At 43.7% G+C, this 21,676-nt stretch overlaps 1 protein-coding gene across 1 annotated transcript; it reads left to right on the top strand.

Moving 5' to 3' along the window:
- Positions 1 to 9,293: 9,293 nt before the first annotated feature.
- LOC124271911 (endoglucanase A-like) lies at positions 9,294 to 20,819 on the top strand. Its single transcript, XM_046707087.1, has 12 exons — positions 9,294 to 9,377; positions 10,166 to 10,345; positions 11,270 to 11,474; positions 11,698 to 11,868; positions 12,512 to 12,696; positions 13,107 to 13,266; positions 13,750 to 13,861; positions 14,669 to 14,819; positions 15,646 to 15,790; positions 19,123 to 19,288; positions 20,164 to 20,354; positions 20,723 to 20,819. The coding sequence occupies exons 2-12, from the start codon at positions 10,166 to 10,168 to the stop codon at positions 20,761 to 20,763; spliced, it is 1,707 nt and encodes a 568-aa protein (XP_046563043.1). The 5' UTR covers positions 9,294 to 9,377; the 3' UTR covers positions 20,764 to 20,819.
- Positions 20,820 to 21,676: the final 857 nt, after the last annotated feature.

The following is a 21,676-nucleotide window of genomic DNA, read 5'->3' as shown; positions in this document are numbered from 1 at the left end:
GAGGCGTTTTGTCTATATTATAGAATGGATTTTAAGTGGCGGCGTGCATTTGGGGCACAATATGTTGGTTTGCTAATTTCCCATAATATAAGTATTCCTCAGATTATACGTGGGGATGACGTATTTAATTCGTTACTGTGGACGATGTGGTGACGTATTCCATCGGGTTCCATCCAAAAACGACGCTACATGATATATAATTTGTAATTTCCAAAGACTTGTGGAGTCGTGACGTCATTGTGATTGACTTTTCAATTGAAATTCTCCCGACTTGTTATGGTCTCAGGATCCCTCCATTAAAGTTTATATGTACCTTTGACATTGTTATCGTACTTATCAACTGGGATAATATTTTGACAATGCACAGTTTCTTTATGTGGCTAGTATATATAATTTGTAATTTCCAAAGAGTTTCTTAAACCGTAATAACTGCAGAGTTGAAGTCGTTTGGAAACGTCTTGAAAACTCTTGCTAACATTACACAATGCCATTTAGAAAGTGGTCAAATGTGACATATGTACAAATTATAGTACCTTGTTGGGTTGAGTCGAACCCACCCCCTGTTGCTAACAGTTCCTTGAAAATCGTTTAAATCATTAACTATTTTTAGAAGATTTATCCAGTGTTTTTAAAAAATGAAGCTCGAATATATTTGATAACTGGTTCACTGTTGGTTTTGTAACCAACAAAATCATGATATCACCCTCTCCGGATATCATGTAAAAAAAAGCAAAAAAAACAACGGCAGCAGTTCATCCTAACATCCCCCATCAACGCCAAAGACTGTCAGTAGAACAAATCGAGTCATTGTTGTCACAAACTAAATTATGTACCTGGGTTCACGACCTACCATGAACACCGGGTGTTACATAAATCTGCAGTCAGCAAAGCCTCTGTCAGCAAGTCGTGGTCAATATGAAGTCAATGCTCCTGTCGCACTCTCATCCGGTTTGTGTACGCTGGAGGATTAGCTAAGCTGATATTAGTACAGTGAGAGTAGTGTGCCTGTGGCTGTCACAATATATGTCATTAATAGTGTGTTGATAGAGATACTCGATATTGGTCTACAGGGGAAGCTTGTTCATCCAGATGGTTCAATCCACTGCTGGATCAGGATGGCAAGTGGCTTTACATGTCTCTGAGCGTATTGACAGTTGTAGCACATGTACTGGTCTTTTGAAGAGACAGAACTCCGAGCCATGACCCAAACATACCCCATCGCCTATCAGTATCACCATACGCTACCTGTCAGCCATCACTGAGAACAAAGCCAGCACAGATGTCACCTTTCCAGCGGCAAGGCTTTCAACACCCATCTGCGGGCCATTGTCACAAGCACCAAGATCCGGGTATGAATTGGTCTTCAGCAACCCATGCTTGTCGTAAGAGGCGACTAACGGGATAGGGCTCTCTGACTTGGTTGACACATGTCATCGTGTCCCAATTAGATCGGTGCTCATGCTGTTGATCACTTGATTGTTTGGTCCAGACTCGATTATTACAGACCGCCGTCATATAGATGAAATATTGCTGAGTGCGGCGTTAAACAAGAACCCAACAAACCAAACCAAATCTATTAATTCCATTACCAATCAGTGCTTATGACCGATCAGAATAATTTACTTGTGGCTTCCATTTGTATATTGTTATTATCATACAGCATCAATTAACAATTGGGTCAAACTTTGTCATCTTGTTACTTGTGTTTTCTCACATATACATATAGAAGCTCTTTTTGTACCCTATCCATTCACTTCTAAAGAAGTTGTTATCCATAAAGTTTGTCTCTATTTTGTATCATCCATTCAGCTGATGAAGGAGAAAGAATTTAGTCCGAAACCTTGTGTTTCTTATACGAAAGTAGTTGACATCCAAACAATGTATTTGATAAATATGCACGTCCGGGATTTGCCACTCCCACACAAGCTGCTGAATGGATTTCAAATTTGACGACAACCAGCAACCACCAGCAACCACCAGCAACCAGATTCAAGAACAGAATGTTGACAATCCAGGGTATCGTTTTGTGACAGAGAACATATAATTAAAATTAAAACCATGATGTTTAGTTGATCTTGTCTGTCTGGCCAGATAATACGTTATTTCTGTCCTGCTCTTTGGACAACATAACTACTGATAAGATGTGACCTTGGTCTACAGCCCTCACAAAAATGATGTATCTATTTCCGTTCTATACATCTCTTCTAGGATTGCTGGGAATTGACATTTGTTAAAGGTTAAGGTCACAAGGTGGAAATTAGTGCATATAGGCAAAGATACCGACGTATAGAAAACGACCACCCATTGCAAATTTCATGATGTACATAACATTAACACTACACAATGCATTACAGTCTTATGCAAGAAGTGAACAGTTAATTCATTCAGTTAAAACTCAAGACGAAATACCATGCCTGTAGTAAATGCTGCCTGGTACAACACCTAGGTAATGTTTGAAATTGTCAGGTAGGGAAGAGTAAGTGTGTCTATGGTTTTACGCCGCTTTTTGCAATATTCCAGCAATATCACGGTGGGGGGACACCAGAAATGGGCTTCACATTGCACCCATGTCGGGAATCGAACCCGAGACTTTGGCAGGCATGAAATAGCCAGCGCGACCTCCACACTGTTTACCTGTCAGTAACTCGTATCAAAATCAGAATAACATCGGTTCAGTCCAAAGTAATGAATATCTTTCAAATTCCATACTTCCATAGTTATTTGGCGTTTGATCAACGGTTGTATGTACCTAGATGGTCAACTAGATTAGTACCTCGACTGGTATTGAACCTGTATTCGATTTTGGTTTCCAAACAGCAGACTTATTTTTCCCTTTCATTCCAAAATTTTGCAAATCACCTGATTGACAAGAACGAACATAGCAAGGGCCTGCAGGGTTGAGTAAATAGATAACGATGGCATAACTACAAGAAGGACCTCAGAAATTCTAATTTCGTCATATGTAATTAGGCGATGTTATTGAGTGAGTGAGTTGGGTTTTACGCCCCTTTAAGCAATATTCCAGCAATATCACTGCGGGGGACACCAGAAAAGAGCTTCACATAGTGTGCTCATGTGGGGAATCGAACCTGGGCCTTAGGCGCGACGAGCAAACGCTTCAACCACTAGGCTACCCCACCGCCCCGATGTTATTGAGAGAGAGAGAGAGTCAGCTGGAAATACCCATGTCCGTCTGTGAGGACATATGAAACAGGTCAAGGACCTTATCAACCTGGCGAAACCAACACGCACGGGTATAAGTGAGTGAGTTTAGTTTTATGCCGCGTTTAGCTATATTCCAGCAATATCACGCCGGGGTGCACGGGTATGATGATGACAAACCTAGAAATTCGAGGGAATCGAACCCACGAACAAAGGTTCCTGGATAATTGTGGTGCCATAGACGCCTGAATCACGGTGCCAGCAATGTTGAGAGACAACAGTACATGGCTGTACAGGAGATCTGTCCCTAAACCAGGACTTGTGTGGCACTCACGGGTTTGAAGCTTAACATTTTTGTCTTTTGGAATTTAAACATACTGGATATTTGTACCGTAGCCTTTTGGCAAGAAATTTGTTTCGTATGTCGGTTGTCTTCCTTACGTATCCCCTTGCAGGAGAGGGTGGACGACATGGCGTGCGGTACGGGTGTTTGTTTGGATTGGTGCCCGAACATGGCAGAACGTCATTTCATTCAACTTTCCCTACTGGGACTTCACCGTGCGTCGTCAGAGCCTTCTGTACAACGTTTCAGGGTGGTTTCCAAATGCAAATGCTCATCAAGAAATCGAAACCAGAATTGAATTGCGAAATCACAAGAATTATCAACAAATTATGTTGGAACAGAAATACGTTGTTTTAAGGTTTACAATCACTAAGGCCATACAATGTGTCAAACAAGCCACAACACGGGTCCTCTATCATATATCATATTCATATATATATATATATATATATATATATATATATATAAAATGAGGCTAGGTTTTTGACAACGTGACTTGTGTCTTTAATGCAAAGAATGTTGACCCTGCGTGACTGAGGTGCGTGATGTTGTGTAGGAGGCTGTCATGCATTGGTGTTGTCAGAGAAGTATCTCGCCCGCTGTCGGCATTGTGTAAAGACACAAGTCACGTTGTCAAAGACCTAGCCTCACTATCGGTATGAGCAAATAATGAAAGTTTAATTATGTGATTTTCAACACATTCATCCCTCACGACAAACTGCAAAAGCTTCAGTCTTGATCGTTGGAACAATTGCAGTTGTACATAGTCAGTTATTCAAATCGGCCAAAATGTCGTCTGAAGTTTACAACACACACTCAGACATGCCATATCCAGACGAGGTAGTATTCTTCCCTCACCTGCCCCTTTGCTTTTCCACTATCACTCACTCACTCACATCTCTGTAACTCACTCACACATCCAGGCGGAGGGGGCGAAGCTTAACGCCACTAAAGCAGGTGTCCCTTCATCGTGTTCGAGGGGAATGCCTTGATATGTTCACATGGCGGCTAGGTCGTCGCCGGTGTCGCTGAAGGTCAAGGTCAGACCCCAACCCCGGGTTACAACATTCCAAGGCCAATATTGTGATTGTTTCGGCCTGACTCGTGCCTTATCTTGTACTTGTAAAGTACGGCTTAGATACTTACTTCTGAACACCTGCTAGTTTCCAGGTCTATTTTCTAGAATCAACCACTATGATATGACACTTTCAAATATATGTGTGTCTGTCTCTCTGTGTCTGTGTGTCTGTCTGTCTGTCTGTCTGTCTATCTGTCTGTGTCTGTCTGTCTGTGTGTCTGTGTGCGTGTGCGTGTGCGTGTGTGTGTGTGTGTGTGTGTCTGTGTGTGTGTGTGTGTGTGTGTGTGTGTGTGTGTGTGTGTGTGTGTGTGTGTGTGTGTGTGTGTGTGTGTGTGTGTGTGTGTGTGTGTGTGTGTGTGTGTTAACGTGGAATGAAGGGTATTCAAAACCCCGTTATATAGTGTCGCTTTGCTATTAAGCTTCTTGATTGTAACCTGACACTGGGCAGTTACAAGTTATGTTTCTGTTTAACCTTAATCATACCGGTACTAGATCCCATTGCCAGAAACACTTCACATTTACAAGAGAGTCTCATAATTGTGTAACGAAGAAGAATCCAAAATTTCATACCAATATCTTGAACGGTTCCAGAGATACAGGTATGTTTCCCATAATTGAACATTAGCAGGAACATCGTGAAAACGAAACAAAACTATATTTTTGTAACACATCTGTTATTTCTTTGAAATTTAGTGAACAAACCTTTCTTTAACACATAAATCGATGATGCAGGAATGTTCCGGGAAGAGCTAGGTAATGAAATGGTTGTTAAACGATCACATAAATTACGATGATGAGTATATAACGCAGCTGGAATGGGTTTTCTTCCCAAAGTTGCAGCGACCAAAATCATGTGGCAAGTGTTCCTGAATGTTAATCGAGCCTTGTCAAAACTGCCCTGGAACCAGGTCATCTGGTTCTAATAGGGAAGGGGCGGTGGGTAGCCTAGTGGTTAAAGCTTTCGCTCGTCACGCCGAAAACACCGGGTTCGAATCCCCACATGGGTACAATGTGTGAAGCCCATTTCTGGTGTCCCCCGCCGTGATGTTGCTGGAATGTTGCTAAAAGCGGCTTAAAACCATACTCACTCACTCACTCTAATTTGGGAATTCAATATCCATGTTTATCATACAATGGATAGTGTTCTCGGCAGGATAAAGCCAACGGATATTTTCGGTATCCGTTGGGGTCATATACGGATATCGATGCAAATGAGAGAGGCCATATGCAAATTTCAGGGACTACTTTCACAGTGTAAACAAACATGGCGTCAAGGGTCGGCGGTCGTGTCCGGATTAACGGACCTGGTTACGGTATTGCAGTGCTTTGATCCCAGAAAAATCATGCCTGGTTTTGAAAGATGGAGTAGATTACAAAGCGAAGATAGAAATTCATAGGCTTACGAAGATACCAACATCAGTTCCCAGACCAACTGTCAGTGTTAGCGAAAGAACGGTGCACAGTGTGACGCTAACATTAATGCGTATTTGGTTGTTCAAAAGGTTAATTAAAGGTTTCTGAAGTTCCACGTGAGTTTGTTGTTATTTTTCCAACGTAAGCTAAGATTTGTTGACAACAATAAGTGCTTTAGCATGAAAGCTTACTGGGAACTAGATGACCGCTGAGTGATCAGGAGAAAATTATGTCACCGGGCTTGTGACGTAACATATTACTCCGCACATATTTGTGAGGTCACAGACATTCCACGAAGTTTAGTTTCATGATTTGTGGCATTTGAAATCGCATTTTTTTTAATTATAAAGCAAAAATGACATTGTTTGATAAATAGGTTATCACACTCGTGTGTTTTGGGATGGTTAATATTCTGCATTAGGAATAAATACAATGATTATTCCTTATGCAGGATATTAACCATCCCAAAACACACTCGCGTGATAACCTATATTGATTCTCTGTCTGACTCCGTTGCTAAATCCTTTTGTGACATCTTTCAGTCTCCTACAGCATATGTCTGGTCCAACTCATCGATCAGGTCATACAGTAGACCTAGTCATAACCAAGGATAGTTGTGATATTCTGGATGTCGTTGATGTTAGTGACACTAATTCAGTGCTCTATCAAATTTACTAAACCTAAGCAAGTGAGAAAAGAAATTAGCTACAGGAAGACTTGAAATATAGACTTTAGACAGTTTTCCAATGACATTGAATCTTCTGAGCTGCTGCAGTCACTCTCTGATTCTTGTGGAGTTGATTATAAGACTGATGTGTTGACTACTTGCTTATCATGAATATTGGATAAGCATGCTTCCCTGAAGTCTAAAAAATAGTTCTGTTGTCATTCGTCCTTGTTCTGTTGTCATATATTCCTTGTTGAACAGTCTGTTGAAGCAGGATACAAACTGTACTCTAGCCAACATATTTGCCGGGTTTTTTCCACGCCAAGATATTGGATATACGCCAAGATATGGGATATACGCAAAGATATGGGATATACGCAAAGATATGGGATATACGTCAATAACTTGACATTAGACGTACACTGCAGAATCAGGTTTTCAATGTACAATGTTTCAGTAGTACATATTTGTCTGAACTCTTCTTATCCTATCCGGAAAAAATAAGACAGGTTATATCCAAAGGTAAAGCAGCTTCTAGCCTGGAAGCCATACCAACATGACTATTTAAAGCAAGCTTGAATTCTCTCATCAGTCCATTATCCAATTGAGGGATGCCACGGTTCCCAAAGTTTTCAAACAGTCAGTCGTCACTCCTCTCATTAAAGAGGCCAATTTAAATCCGGATGAGTTAAAAAAAAACTACCGGCCAGTATCTAATCTGTCTCTCATATCAATGTTTGGAGAAAATTGTTTCACCAAGGCTTGAAAGAACACCTACTCAATAACAACCTGCTTGAACCCTTTCAGAGTGCTTACAAATCAAAACATAGCACAGAGACTGCACATGATCATGTCTATAACGACGTCATGAGGGCAATGGACCAGCATCAGCCTTCGACACCCTAGACCACACCTCACTGCTTTCACGCTTGGAGGAAAGACTCAGTGTTACAGGAAAGGTTCTTTCTTGGATCAAATCCTATCTGTCAGCCAGAACAGGTTGTCAAGATTGGCGAGGTTACCTCACTTCCGACAGCAGTTCACGTTGGTGTTCCAATGGATTCAGTTCTGGGGCCTTTGATTTTCAGCATATATATCCTTCCAATAGGTGATATAATCAGGAAACACAGTTTGATGTTTGATCTCTATGCTGACAACAATCAGATCTACATATCGATAAAGCCATCTGAATCCACCTACTAGAATCAGTCAAATTGAAGCTTGTGTGAGCAAGGTTAGATCATGGATGATTGAATTTTCTCAAATTAAATGACAGTAAAACGGAATTTCCACTACTTGGTTCTAAACAGAAGTTATTGAAAGTGCCTGCAGGTCTGTCGCTTAACATTGGCTACAGCAATGTCGGAACCACTCCATCTGCAAGAAATCTTGGAATCATATTTCAATCCAGCATGTCCCTTGAAAAAGTCAAGAATTTTGGCAAAACTTGCTTCTTCCACATTCACAACATCAGTAAAATCCGCCATCGTCTTGACCATGAAACGACAAAACTTCTTATGCAGACTCTCATCACATCACGACTGGATTATTGTAACTCACTGTTCTTCCACATTCCTTTATCCCTGATCACAAAGTTACAGCGAATCCAGAATGCAGCAGCAAGGGTTGCAATGCGCACGCCGCAAACTGAGCATATAACACCTATCCTGAAGGCCCTCCACTGGCTGCCCGTGAATTTCATGGTTCAGTACAAGATATTTCTTCCAGCCCAAAATTGTGTCTATGATCAATCCTCGTGTCACTATCTCAAACCGGTGATAGTTGGTTGGCTTATATTGGCTACAAATTGAATACAATATAATGAAATAGTTTCGGGTGTCCGATCTGACATTAATCTGTGAGGAAGGCCCTGAATGATAGATGTCGCGCTCAATGGTCATAGTTGAACCAAAAACTAGCCACTGAGTAGCCCCATTAGACGTCATGACTGACCCCTACCTAGGGCTGTACTGAGTGGGGCAGCTGTTAAGTAAACAGCCTCATGAAATGTTGATCCTTTAACGCATGGCGTCATCCCTTATTTTCTGTGATCCTTTCATACAATTATCACCCTTAACGCCCAGTAGAATATGTTTCGTTGGAAAATCGAGACTGGCTTTCTGTTGACTTGACCTTGTGCACAGTAATACTGGGATATGATGTTGGATGTTGGATGACGACAGAACCTCTGTGTGCTGTATGGAAACCGTGCTTCGTTTGTAGTCAGATTGTAGCTTTTTAATAGAGAACCTGAACATGGCAACAATCATTGTGAACGTCATTGAAACTTTATACTGCAATTCAGACAAAATATCAGCCCTGAATATAACGGTTTAACCTGACTTAACCCATTTACCTGGATTTAAAGTCTTCTGTGGGTAAATTCTTCAATATTTTGTAGATATAATTGGGGCTGTTAGTTAGTCTTGAAGTTAACGTTTACGCTCGCCAAGCCGGAGGTACTGGTTCAAATCCCAACATAAAACCCCAATTTCTGATGTTTCCAGTGGTGAAATTACTGAAATAGAAGCGATAGAATATATTATTCATCCAACTATTCACTCATTCTGCTAGATTATTTGTTATCTATTCAGCAACCTACATGCAGATGGCTTGATTTAACCTTTGTACAGACAGCTACATACAAGCAAGATAAGAAACGAGCACCTTGTCCCGAGTTGCCATCAGTTTCTGCAGGACACTCCTTTGGCAGGGTACGTACTGAAAACGCTCTCTTGACATTACCATCTGAAATTCGACAAAAGCTTTTAATTAATCATAAGAAATCTCTGGTAAAAGCAGTGCTGAACGTATCAATGTATTACAATCCAATTATCAGAGGTTCGCCAAAAGGTAAGCCTCGGGTCATACTTCGCGGGTGTATACCCCTGTTTAATTTACATTTAATACAATTTTAATTTGAAATCAAATCGGCCATTTTGCACCTTTTTTGACAAAATGATTAAACGGCTTATTATTTCTATATTCAGGCCAGTTCAATACACGTGTATTACTCCTATTGAAACAAACTTGGTACGAGACTTCAATATGAACGTGTTTTAGCTTGGATAACCATTTGAATGTCAACGAAAAATTAGTGAATTGATATTAAATGAGATTAGATCACGTTGTCCGTGTTCACAAGAAAGTATCTTCAATTTTACAAATATCCATGGATACGGTGCAAATGGATGAGTGAATACTGCTGATTCATGGCGTTATACAACCAAAGAACGTGGATAGTCCCGCACCCACTAGCCAAACATGTTTGGTGAAAAATCACGATTTGGGCCTATAGACCTAGGCCCAGACTTCGAAGCTCTCTTAGCGCTTAGATAGTCGTAAGTTAATGTTAAGGTATGGCACTTACGACTATTTCAGCGCTAAGAGAGCTTCGAAAATCTAGGCCCAGAAAGTTAAAGGACTCAAATTACAGCTGACATATGTCCACATAATCAAATAGCAGCTTGAAGGACTGGATGAATTGTTTTGTTATACACAGATGTGGCAATTACTTCTTGTGGCGGCCTTTGTCGCCGGCAGTCATGGATTGAAGGTACAGTTGTCGGGAATCAAGGACAACACGGGGAAGTTTGAGGGTACATTCAACGTCCAGGCCACAGACACCATCGACGGTTGGCTTCTAGACATCACCTTCTGCGAGGCCATCACAGGATTTTCGGTAATTCAAGACTCTAAATGACAGTTTCAACAAATGTCATTAAAACAAACACAAACTACGTAAATCGATGTAAGACAATGTCTTTATTACTGAAGCAAAACTATTTTAGAGGCCATTGTCATCATCCCAGTGGCGTCTTTTAGTTCTGTCAGGCAACATATCATTACGATTATCTGAAACAGATAGTACGCATCATTATGATTATCTGAAACAGATAGTACGCATCATTATGATTATCTGAAATAGATAGTACGCATCATTATGATTATCTGAAACTGATAATACGATTATGATTATCTGAATCTCTCAAACAGATAATAAGCATTATATTATCTGAAAAGTACGCATCATAGTATCGCATCAGATAGTACGCATCATAATATCGCATGACTGAAATAATAGTACGCATCTGATTATCGCAAATAGATGATTATTTAAACAGATGAAACAGATAGTACGTATCATTATGAATTATCTGAAACAGATCATAGTACGTATCGTATGATTATAGTATGAAACGATAGTACGTATCATTATGAATATCTGAAACAAATCATAGTACGCATCATTATGATTATCTTAAACAGATAATACGCATAGTATGATTATTTGAAACAGATAGTACGTATCATTATGATTATCTGAAACAAATCATAGTACGCATATTATGATTATCTGAAACAGATAGTATGCATCATTATGATTACCGGAATCATAAAGTACGAATCATTATGATTATCTGAAACAGATAGTTTGGTGTTTATGGACATTCTTACAAGCACAGTACTTGCTAGCTTTTAGATTTTCTACGCTGTCTGGTCCAGACTCGGTAATTTACAGACCGCCGCCATATAGCTGGAATATTGCTGAATGCAGCGTAAAACTAAACTCACTAACTCCCTCACTCTACGATTCGTCTGGCAGCAATGGCAAGGTGATATGATATCAAAGAACACAGACGGCACCCACTTCAAGATCGTCAACAAGGCGTACGACGGTATCATCAACAAAGGGTCCTCCCTGTCCATAACCGTCACCGGCTCCTACTCAGGAAGTAAAGCACCTTGCGCATCTGCCGAATTCACCAACCTAGGGAAAGATCCATTCAAGGTCCAGATTCCAAGGGATCGTAAGTGTTCTGTATAGATGTGTTGGATACGTGTGACATTGTGTAGGCCTAAGTCTGAAGGGTTTCATCATGTCTCTTGAGGCTAACTGTAAAGAATAAGTAGCACGTAAAGGGAACTATGTATGGGGAATGGGGGGGAGTGAAAGCTGGTAACCAAATATTTTGTTTTGTTTGGGATATGGAGTTGCTGACAAATATAGGAATGAGTTTCATATGTCCCCAGCTGACCAAACCAAGTATAACTACGACGAGGTTCTCATGAAGTCCATCCTGTTCTACGAGGCGCAGAGATCTGGTAAACTTCCGGCGAGTAACCGCATCCCGTGGAGAGGTGACTCCGCCCTCAAGGACAAGGGAAGCGGGGGAGTAGACCTCACGGGGGGATGGTATGATGGTCAGTTGAGTGAACATATTTTTGACATTTCGCTAAAGTCTTTTAAAGCGCTAGCCAGACATATGGATATGATGACTTATCAACAATCTGCTTTACCCGAATACACCCAACCTGACACATAAGTCAGTCAGTAATAGTTAGTGTGTGTTTTCTCTTCCACCGCACTCAGAAATTATTCGAAGTATAAGCATTGGCGGATCCAGAAGGAGAGGGGTGTGTAGGGTGTGTGGGGTTGGGGGTCGAAACCCCCTCCCCTTTGGAAAATGACTTATGACCACATTGAAGATTTTTTTTGCGTTGGCGGAGCCAATGGGGGATTCAGGGGGTTCAAAAATTCCTGGATTCGCCCATGATAAGACAGTTGTCCCCACAATCGAAGTAATCTTATGAACGTTCTCAGCCATTCATATGTCCTGATTATCATTCCGCATATTCCACTAATATGTTCTGTAGATACTTGTTTGGTTTCTTGTGAGGGTGGCGGGTCATATTGGTGGGGTGGAACACCTGCTGTCATCCCAAATTATCAAACAGTGACCCAAACCATGTGTTGTGCCAGGTGGGGTCTGTTTCAGTGTGTTATGGGGACATATTGTTTGCCTGAACGAACGTTTGAATTGACGCCAGTATCTGTGTTTTACAGCCGGTGATCATGTGAAGTTTGGGCTGCCTATGGCCTACTCCACCACAGTTCTCCTCTGGGGCCTGATCCAGTGGAAGGACGCCTACCAGAAGGCCAAACAGCTGGACTTCATGTACGACAGCGTTAAATGGCCGCTCGACTACTTCCTGAAAGCCCACGTCAGCAAGAACGAGTTATATGTTCAGGTGTGTATTCCTTCTAGAATAGCAGACGAGGATTCTTCTGAGAAATAATACAGTTTACCATTTTGCAGATACCATACGACGGCCTCTTCCGGACTCCTTAGACCTGACCAACACAATGTATACGATTATATGCTTCGTTAATAACCTACCCGTGAAGATCGGGGTTAGATTGGTCTTCAGCAACCCATGTTTGTCGTTAGAGGCGACTAACGGGATAGGCTCGCTGATTAGGTTGACACATGTCATCGAATCCCAGTTGCGTAGATCGATGCTCATGCTGTTGATGACTGGATTGTCTGGTCCAGACTCGATTATTGACAGACCTTCTCCATGTAGCTGGAATATTGCTGAATGCGGCGTAAAACTAAACTCACTCACTCATATATAACCTTACCTTCCCGACGTTCTAGGTGGGTGACGGTGGCGCAGACCACGCCTACTGGGGCCGCCCAGAGGACATGACCATGGCCAGACCAGCCTACAAGATCTCCACTTCCTGTCCAGGCGCCGACGTCGCTGCCGAGACCGCTGCTGCCTTTGCAGCTGGATATTTAGCGTTCAAGGATAGAGGTGAGTACCGTGGATGACTGTATCATGTATCACTGTAGACCGTGGTCTCGTGGATAGAGTGTCTGCCCGGAGAGCAGAGGCTCCATGGTTCGATCAGCTGCTGCTTCTTACTAAAACACGATGACTGGTGACACTTGAATGGACTGGATGGCTTGGAGTCCGTGTACTGAGTTGGGTAGCCATGTTAGTTCAAGCAGCCACGCACGGTCGCCAGCCCACACGCATGCACACAAATACACACGTGCATCCACCTTTCTATCTCACCTCACATCAAAGCAGGAAGCCAAGCCTTTTGAATATCTGCCTCAAGTCAGAAAATATAAAGAAGATGGATTAATTTACAAAATTATATGTACTACGTAAGACTTCGGTACTTACAGATTCTAAAGAACAATTTAAATGTGAAATACGTATACCAGGTCATACTTCTACTACACACTAGAAACTTCAGTCTCTGATTATATCGCTGATTGTATTTCGTAGATAGTAGTTATGCGGCAACATTGCTTCAACACGGTAGACAGCTGTACGACTTCGCCCTCTACAACCCCGGCATCTACACTGACTGCATCAACCAAGCCGCTGCCTACTACAGGTGGGTATTCTAGGCCGCTTACTGCAGGTTGTGTAACTCTATGTCTAACAGTTGTGGCATGACTAAATGGCCGCTCTATATATACGTGGATGATAACGTCGCAACAATTATGGCTGTCTTTTCAGCTCTTTGTAGTATATAGTTACATTTTCAAGGGCAGGAACGATTCCATTCATCACTTCAAAAGTGTTTACCACGTGTTTACGTTTCCACACAATCACGACTGGGAGCGCGCATTTCACACAATGTATACAAATCCGGTCTGACCCGTGAAGATCCGGGTTAGAATTGATCTTCAGCAAACCATGCTTGTCATAAGAGGCGACTGAGGCGATCGAGTGGTCAGGCTCGCTGACTTGGTTGACACATGTCATCGTATCCCAATTGCGTAGATCGATGTTCATGCTGTTGATCACTGGATTGTCTGGTCCAGACTCGATAATTTACAGACCGCCCCCATATAGCTGTAATATTGCTGAATGCGGCGTTAAACAACCAACCAACGATCGGTGTAACCACCATACTAGCCATCCTACAGTGTCCAACAGTGTGTGGCTACATCACTCAGTACGGTTTCCTCGCCCTCAACAGCACTATGGGGACACTTGGCAGCAGTCATCTACCCATACTGGAGGTCGAACTAGCGTGACAAATGAACGATTAACACAGGCTATCTCCATATGAAAGCGACAAGATATTAAGTATAAGAATATTGTCAAATATTGAAATAATGAACTAGACGGACAGTAGACGGACAACGTCTATCCATCTACTGCTCACCATGAACTAACCCTGCTCCCTGACCAGGTCAATGGGCTACAGGGACGAGCTGGCGTGGGGTGGCGCCTGGCTGTACTGGGCCACCAAGGAACAGAAGTATCTGACTGCGGCTGAGAACTTCCACCAGAACGGATCCGCGTGGGGATTCTCCTGGGATGACAAACAGGCGGGAGAAACAGTGAGTTGTCATGGCAACGTGTTGGTTATGTCTTTACCTTCTCACCTGAGGTCAATGTCTATTGTATGTCAGAAGAATATTCCACCAAATAGTCCGTTTAGCAACACTAGAAGATTTGGTAATAATAATAATATCTATATACAGTCAAAGCAGACATTTTCAGTTAGTGACAAAGTCAATATATTCACTTTTCATCGAGTGATGCCAGTTTTGCCGTACATGGCGAATTCCAATTCCGCTCGTCTCAGGTCTACAAATGTACCAGGCGATCAGGAGTAAACACACAAAATCTGTAAAACACCACACGGTGTCATGGCGGTATCTGCCTCAAAACCGTCACCGAAACACTGCAACCGGAAGGTCAAACACCCAACTATGGTTCCAACATCCAACAGACATTCCAACATCCGATGTCCATTTCTTGGTTATTTCACGTCAAAACGCCATCACACGTTGGCGTACATTCACTTTCGACCGGCTGGTTCAGGGAAACGATTTTTTCAATCACTTTTTTCAACTCTGTTGCTACTTGTGACACTACCCTGAACTTTACACAGATATATGTTTGATGTTTAAACACAAACTAGTCCACTAGACACCATATGCCGTTTTGGGAAGTTGATTCGTGTTCTAGTTACTCCTTGTGATGCCCATTTCCGGCCGTGATAATGCTGGAATACTGCTAAAAGCAGCATAAAACCATACTCACCCACTCTTGTTACTCCTTGTGAAGCCCATATCTGGTGTCCCCCTCCGTGGTATTGCTAGAATATTGCTAAAAGCGGCATAAAACCATACTCACTCACTCGTGTTTCTCCTTGTTCAGGTGTTGCTGTACAAGCTGACCAAGAAGGACAAGTACAAGCAGGACATTGTCCAGACCTACCAGGACTGGATGCCCGGCGGCTCCATCCCATACACCCCCCACGGCCTCGCCTACAGACTGCAGTGGGGAGCTATCAGATATGCCAGTACGTACATTCCACTCTGATACAACAACCCACTACAGTGGGGAGCCATCAGATATGCCAGTACGTACATTCCACCCTGATACAACAACCACTACAGTGGGGAGCCATCAGATATGCCAGTACGTACATTCCACTCTGATACAACAACCCACTACAGTGGGGAGCCATCAGATATGCCAGTACGTACATTCCACTCTGATACAACAACCCACTACAGTGGGGAGCCATCAGATATGCCAGTACGTACATTCCACTCTGATACAACAACCCACAGCAGTGGGGAGCCATCAGATATGCCAGTACGTACATTCCACTCTGATACAACAACCCACTACAGTGGGGAGCCATCAGATATGCCAGTACGTACATTCCACTCTGATACAACAACCCACTACAGTGGGGAGCCATCAGATATGCCAGTACGTACATTCCACTCTGATACAACAACCCACTACAGTGGGGGCCATCAGATATGCCAGTACGTACATTCCACCCTGATACAACAACCCACTGCAGTGGGGAGCCATCAGATATGCCAGTACGTACATTCCACTCTGATACAACAACCCACTACAGTGGGGAGCCATCAGATATGCCAGTACGTACATTCCACTCTGATACAACAACCCACTAGGGTGGGGAGCCATCAGATATGCCAGTACGTACATTCCACAACACACACGGCAGTCCATGATACAACAACCCAACAACCCACTACGGTGGGGAGCCATCAGATATGCCAGTACGTACATTCCACTCTCAACCCACTACGGTAAGGAGCCATCAGATAATGCAACAACGTTCCACCTGATGACAGTGTGGGAGCCATCAGATATGCCAGTACGTACATTCCACTCTGATACAACAACCCACAGCAGTGGGGAGCCATCAGATATGCCAGTACGTACATTCCACCCTGATACAACAACCCACTACAGTGGGGAGCCATCAGATATGCCAGTACGTACATTCCACTCTGATACAACAACACACAGCAGTGGGGAGCCATCAGATATGCCAGTACGTACATTCCACCCTGATACAACAACCCACAGCAGTGGGGAGCCATCAGATATGCCAGTACGTACATTTCACCCTGATACAACAACCCACTATGGTGGGGAGCCATCAGATATGCCAGTACGTACATTCCACCTGATACAACAACCCACTACGGTGGGGAGCCATCAGATATGCCAGTACGTACATTTCACCTGATACAACAACCCACTATGGTGGGGAGCCATCAGATATGCCAGTACGTACATTTCACCCTGATACAACAACCACACAGCGGTGGGGAGCCATCAGATATGCCAGTACGTACATTTCCACTCTGATACAACAACACACAGCGGTGGGGAGCCATCAGATGCCAGTACGTACATTCCACCTGATACAACAACCCACAGCGGTGGGGAGCCATCAGATATGCCAGTACGTACATTCCACTCTGATACAACAACACACAGCAGTGGGGAGCCATCAGATGCCAGTACGTACATTTCACCCTGATACAACAACCCACTACAGTGGGGAGCCATCAGATGCCAGTACGTACATTCCACCCTGATACAACAACACACAGCAGTGGGGAGCCATCAGATGCCAGTACGTACATTTCACCCTGATACAACAACACACAGCAGTGGGGAGCCATCAGATATGCCAGTACGTACATTTCACCCTGATACAACAACACACAGCAGTGGGGAGCCATCAGATATGCCAGTACGTACATTCCACTCTGATACAACAACACACAGCAGTGGGGAGCCATCAGATGCCAGTACGTACATTTCACCCTGATACAACAACCCACTACAGTGGGGAGCCATCAGATGCCAGTACGTACATTCCACCCTAATACAACAACACACAGCAGTGGGGAGCCATCAGATGCCAGTACGTACATTCCACCTGATACAACAACACACACCAGTGGGGAGCCATCAGATATGCCAGTACGTACATTCCACCTGATACAACAACCCACAGCAGTGGGGAGCCATCAGATATGCCAGTACGTACATTTCACCCTGATACAACAACCCACTATAGTGGGGAGCCATCAGATATGCCAGTACGTACATTTCACCCTGATACAACAACCCACTACAGTGGGGAGCCATCAGATATGCCAGTACGTACATTTCACCCTGATACAACAACCCTCTACAGTGGGGAGCCATCAGATATGCCAGTACGTACATTTCACCCTGATACAACAACACACTATAGTGGGGAGCCATCAGATGCCAGTACGTACATTTCACCCTGATACAACAACCCACAGCAGTGGGGAGCCATCAGATATGCCAGTACGTACATTTCACCCTGATACAACAACCCACTATAGTGGGGAGCCATCAGATATGCCAGTACGTACATTTCACCCTGATACAACAACACACAGCAGTGGGGAGCCATCAGATGCCAGTACGTACATTCCACCCTGATACAACAACACACAGCAGTGGGGAGCCATCATGTATGCCAGTACGTACATTTCACCCTGATACAACAGTCCTCTCTCTAGGGGAGCCTAACACTTACTTTTGTACCGACAATAGGTATATGGCGGGTGTTATGGTAGAGTAAAACATGCTAACCCTTACCCCAAAACAACTGATCAACACTTTTAGCACAAAATGTGAAAATTGTCTTTACAAGTAGCAAGTCATCACGACCGCGGGATGGCATGTGTCGCGTGACCATAAAGGGGTATTTAGAACAGGTGCAGAGACGGGTCACTGTCTACGTGTTCTTGAAATGCTAACCCCTGAAGCAAACCTCAAGGCATGAATGTTATTATTTGCCCAAACTAGCAATCGATGATGGAGATATCGAAGATATGACTCAATAATCTGCCTTAATCATAAACCAGAATCCCTCGACCACTTCAACAGGCTTGGTTCGATGAGTTGCCCACTGTAGTACTTACCTGGGTCATCCTTATTATGATTTAGGGTGAAGGGGATAGCTTAGTTGTTAAACCGTTCGCTCGTCACGCCGAAAAGTAGGGTTCGATTCCCTACATGGGTTCAATGTGTGAAGCCTATTTCTGGTGTCACCTGTCGTGACATGGCAGGAACATTGCTGAAAGCCATATTCACTCACTGGTGTTCCATGTAGATAAGGGTCAAGAGAGGCCCTATCTTTTGATGTGCGTACCTGAAATGAGTCAGAAACCATTGATAGAGGGTTCGAACCCTGTTTCGCCTATATTACTTTTCCAGGGTATCAAACGATTACCCCCTAAATTACTTGGCGCCTTCAACATCCATCTACTGTGATTCACGCAGTTCAAAATCCTTTCAAATTCTCTGCAGATAACATGGCGTTCACGGCACTGATGGCAGCAGAAGAAGGCCTCAGTCCTGCGGCGTACAGGAAGTGGGCTATGAGTCAGGTTCACTTCGCACTGGGAGATGCTGGCCACAGCTACGTTGTTGGATTCGGAAAGAACGCCCCTCAACGCCCCCACCACAGGGGAAGGTAAGTTACAGATGGGTCCATACCCCTCAACGCCCCCACCACAGGGGAAGGTAAGTTACAGATGGGTCTATACCCCCAACGCCCTCACCACAGGGGAAGGTAAGTTACACATAAGTCTATACCCCTCAACGCCCCCACCACAGGGGAAGGTAAGTTACAGATGGGTCTATACCCCTCAACGCCCCCACACACACAGGGAAGGTGGGTTACAGATGAGTCTATACCCCTCAACGCCCACAGAGGAAGGTAGGTTACACATGAGTCTATACTCCCACAACACCACAGAGGAAGGTAGGTTACACATGGGTCTATACCCCACAACGCCCCACCACAGGGGAAGGTAAGTTACAGATGGGTCTATACCCCCAACGCCCCCACCACAGGGAAGGTAAGTTACAGATGGGTCTATACCCCACAACGCCCCCACCACAGAGGAAGGTAACATCCCTTACACAGATGGGTCATGAGTCTATACCCACAACGCCCCCACCACAGGGGAAGGTAAGTTACAGATGGGTCTATACCCCTCAACGCCCCCACCACAGGGGAAGGTAAGTTACAGATGTGTCTATACCCCACAACGCCCCCACCACAGGGGAAGGTAAGTTACAGATGGGTCTATACCCCTCAACGCCCTCACCACAGAGGAAGGTAGGTTACAGATGGGTAATGGGTAGGGAAATCTATCTGGTTCATCTGTTGCTCACTAACATGTACATTTCCAATTTAAATTGAGCAAATGGATAAATGTGTAAATATAAAGTTACATGTTTCAACTACCATATGAGGCACTTAGGAATATAAATGAAGTTATTTCTTATGATTAAGTCATATTTACCTATCCTTCTAAATATTCAACTCGACTTCTGTTTAAGCTCCTGCCCAATGATGCCTGCTCCCTGTGGCTGGAACGACCAGCGCCAAGCGGGCCCGAACCCCCACACACTATTTGGGGCGTTAGTGGGGGGACCGGACAAGTCCGGGTCCTACTCTGACAAGCGAGAGGACTTTGTCAGGAACGAAGTAGCGTGTGACTACAACGCCGCCTTCCAGGGAGGAGTTGCAGGTGCGTGAACACAGTCAGCTTTATCCTTCCACAGGGTAGCCTGTTGGGTAACGTTCGCTGGTGAAAGACCCTTGTTCGATTCCCTCATTCATTACGCGAGGAGCCAATGTCCTATATTACCGCCGCAGTAATGATGGAAGTTTACTCAAATCGGTATGAAACCATTTTTGGTCACTCAGTGATAAGCCTAGTGTTTCAGTTAAAAACCATCCTATTTTTCTACAGGGTATTTTCTGCCTAGCTTCTAAGAGAAATGATGTTTATGTGAGTGATTCTTTGACATAAAGAATGAAGTGACGTGATGTATGATGGAGAGTTGTTGCAACACGTGTTTGTATCCATAAGGTATGTATTTTCTATTGTTTCAGCTCTGAAATCGCTGTACTTGAGGAAGCTATACCCGAACTAAACTCAACATACTTGTTTACATTATCATGGAATAAATACTATACACTTGTACACTTCCAATCCGAGTCGTCTCTTTTTTGACACTTTAGATAACAATCCTCTGATATTGTCAATGTGCCTACGTTCTTATACAGAGCCAGTCTTGCGGGCGTATAGTCTTTGACGGAGTCGTATTTGTCTGCTTTCTGACACAGTCATAGAAACAACACTGAAGCAATATAAAACATCCCTTTGGTGCTGTGTGTAGGGAAGGCAAGTGTTCTTAAGGCAGAACAGTGTGCTGTGATCGTATCCTCAAGCAACCGGGTTGTTTTTCAGCCTATAGACACAACGTTTACAGGTTTTTAGGGTGTTGTCACTTCAGATGTTGTACAGTACATAGAATATCCTCAGACGCACAGTACATAGGTGGCAGAGTCTTTTGTGGCAAGGGACTTAGTTCAAACGTGCCTCTGTTCACCAGTAGGGAATGGTACTAGTGTGGGTGTAAAAACTCCGAAGCTAGTAGAGAATGATATGTGGAATGCATGCGTATATACCACATGTGGGCCGCTACTACTGACTGACTGACTGAGTTTGGTTTTACGCCGCTTTTAGCAATATTCCAGAAACATCACGGCGGGGGACACCAGAAATGGGCTTCACACATTGTACCCATGTGGGGATTCGAACCCGGGTCTTCGGCGTGACGAGCCAACGCTTTAACCACTAGGCTACCCCACCGCCCCTGGGCCGTTACTAGAACCTGGACGATACAACAATGACTTGGTTATAAAACGTTATTCATTAAACCCAGCGGTATGCTGATCACAAACCAAGAATCCTAATAAAAACGAATCAGAGATTCAACACCAGGTCATCGGATTCTGGCAAGACTAAGAGTTTGGCATCAAAGATGGCTCGGACAACCATTA

The sequence above is a fragment of the Haliotis rubra genome, unplaced genomic scaffold, assembly GCF_003918875.1.
Source record: "Haliotis rubra isolate DU_JTF1 unplaced genomic scaffold, ASM391887v1 Scf1641, whole genome shotgun sequence".
NCBI classification, from domain to species: Eukaryota; Metazoa; Mollusca; class Gastropoda; order Lepetellida; family Haliotidae; genus Haliotis; species Haliotis rubra.
This window is presented reverse-complemented; position numbering and strand designations above follow the sequence as displayed.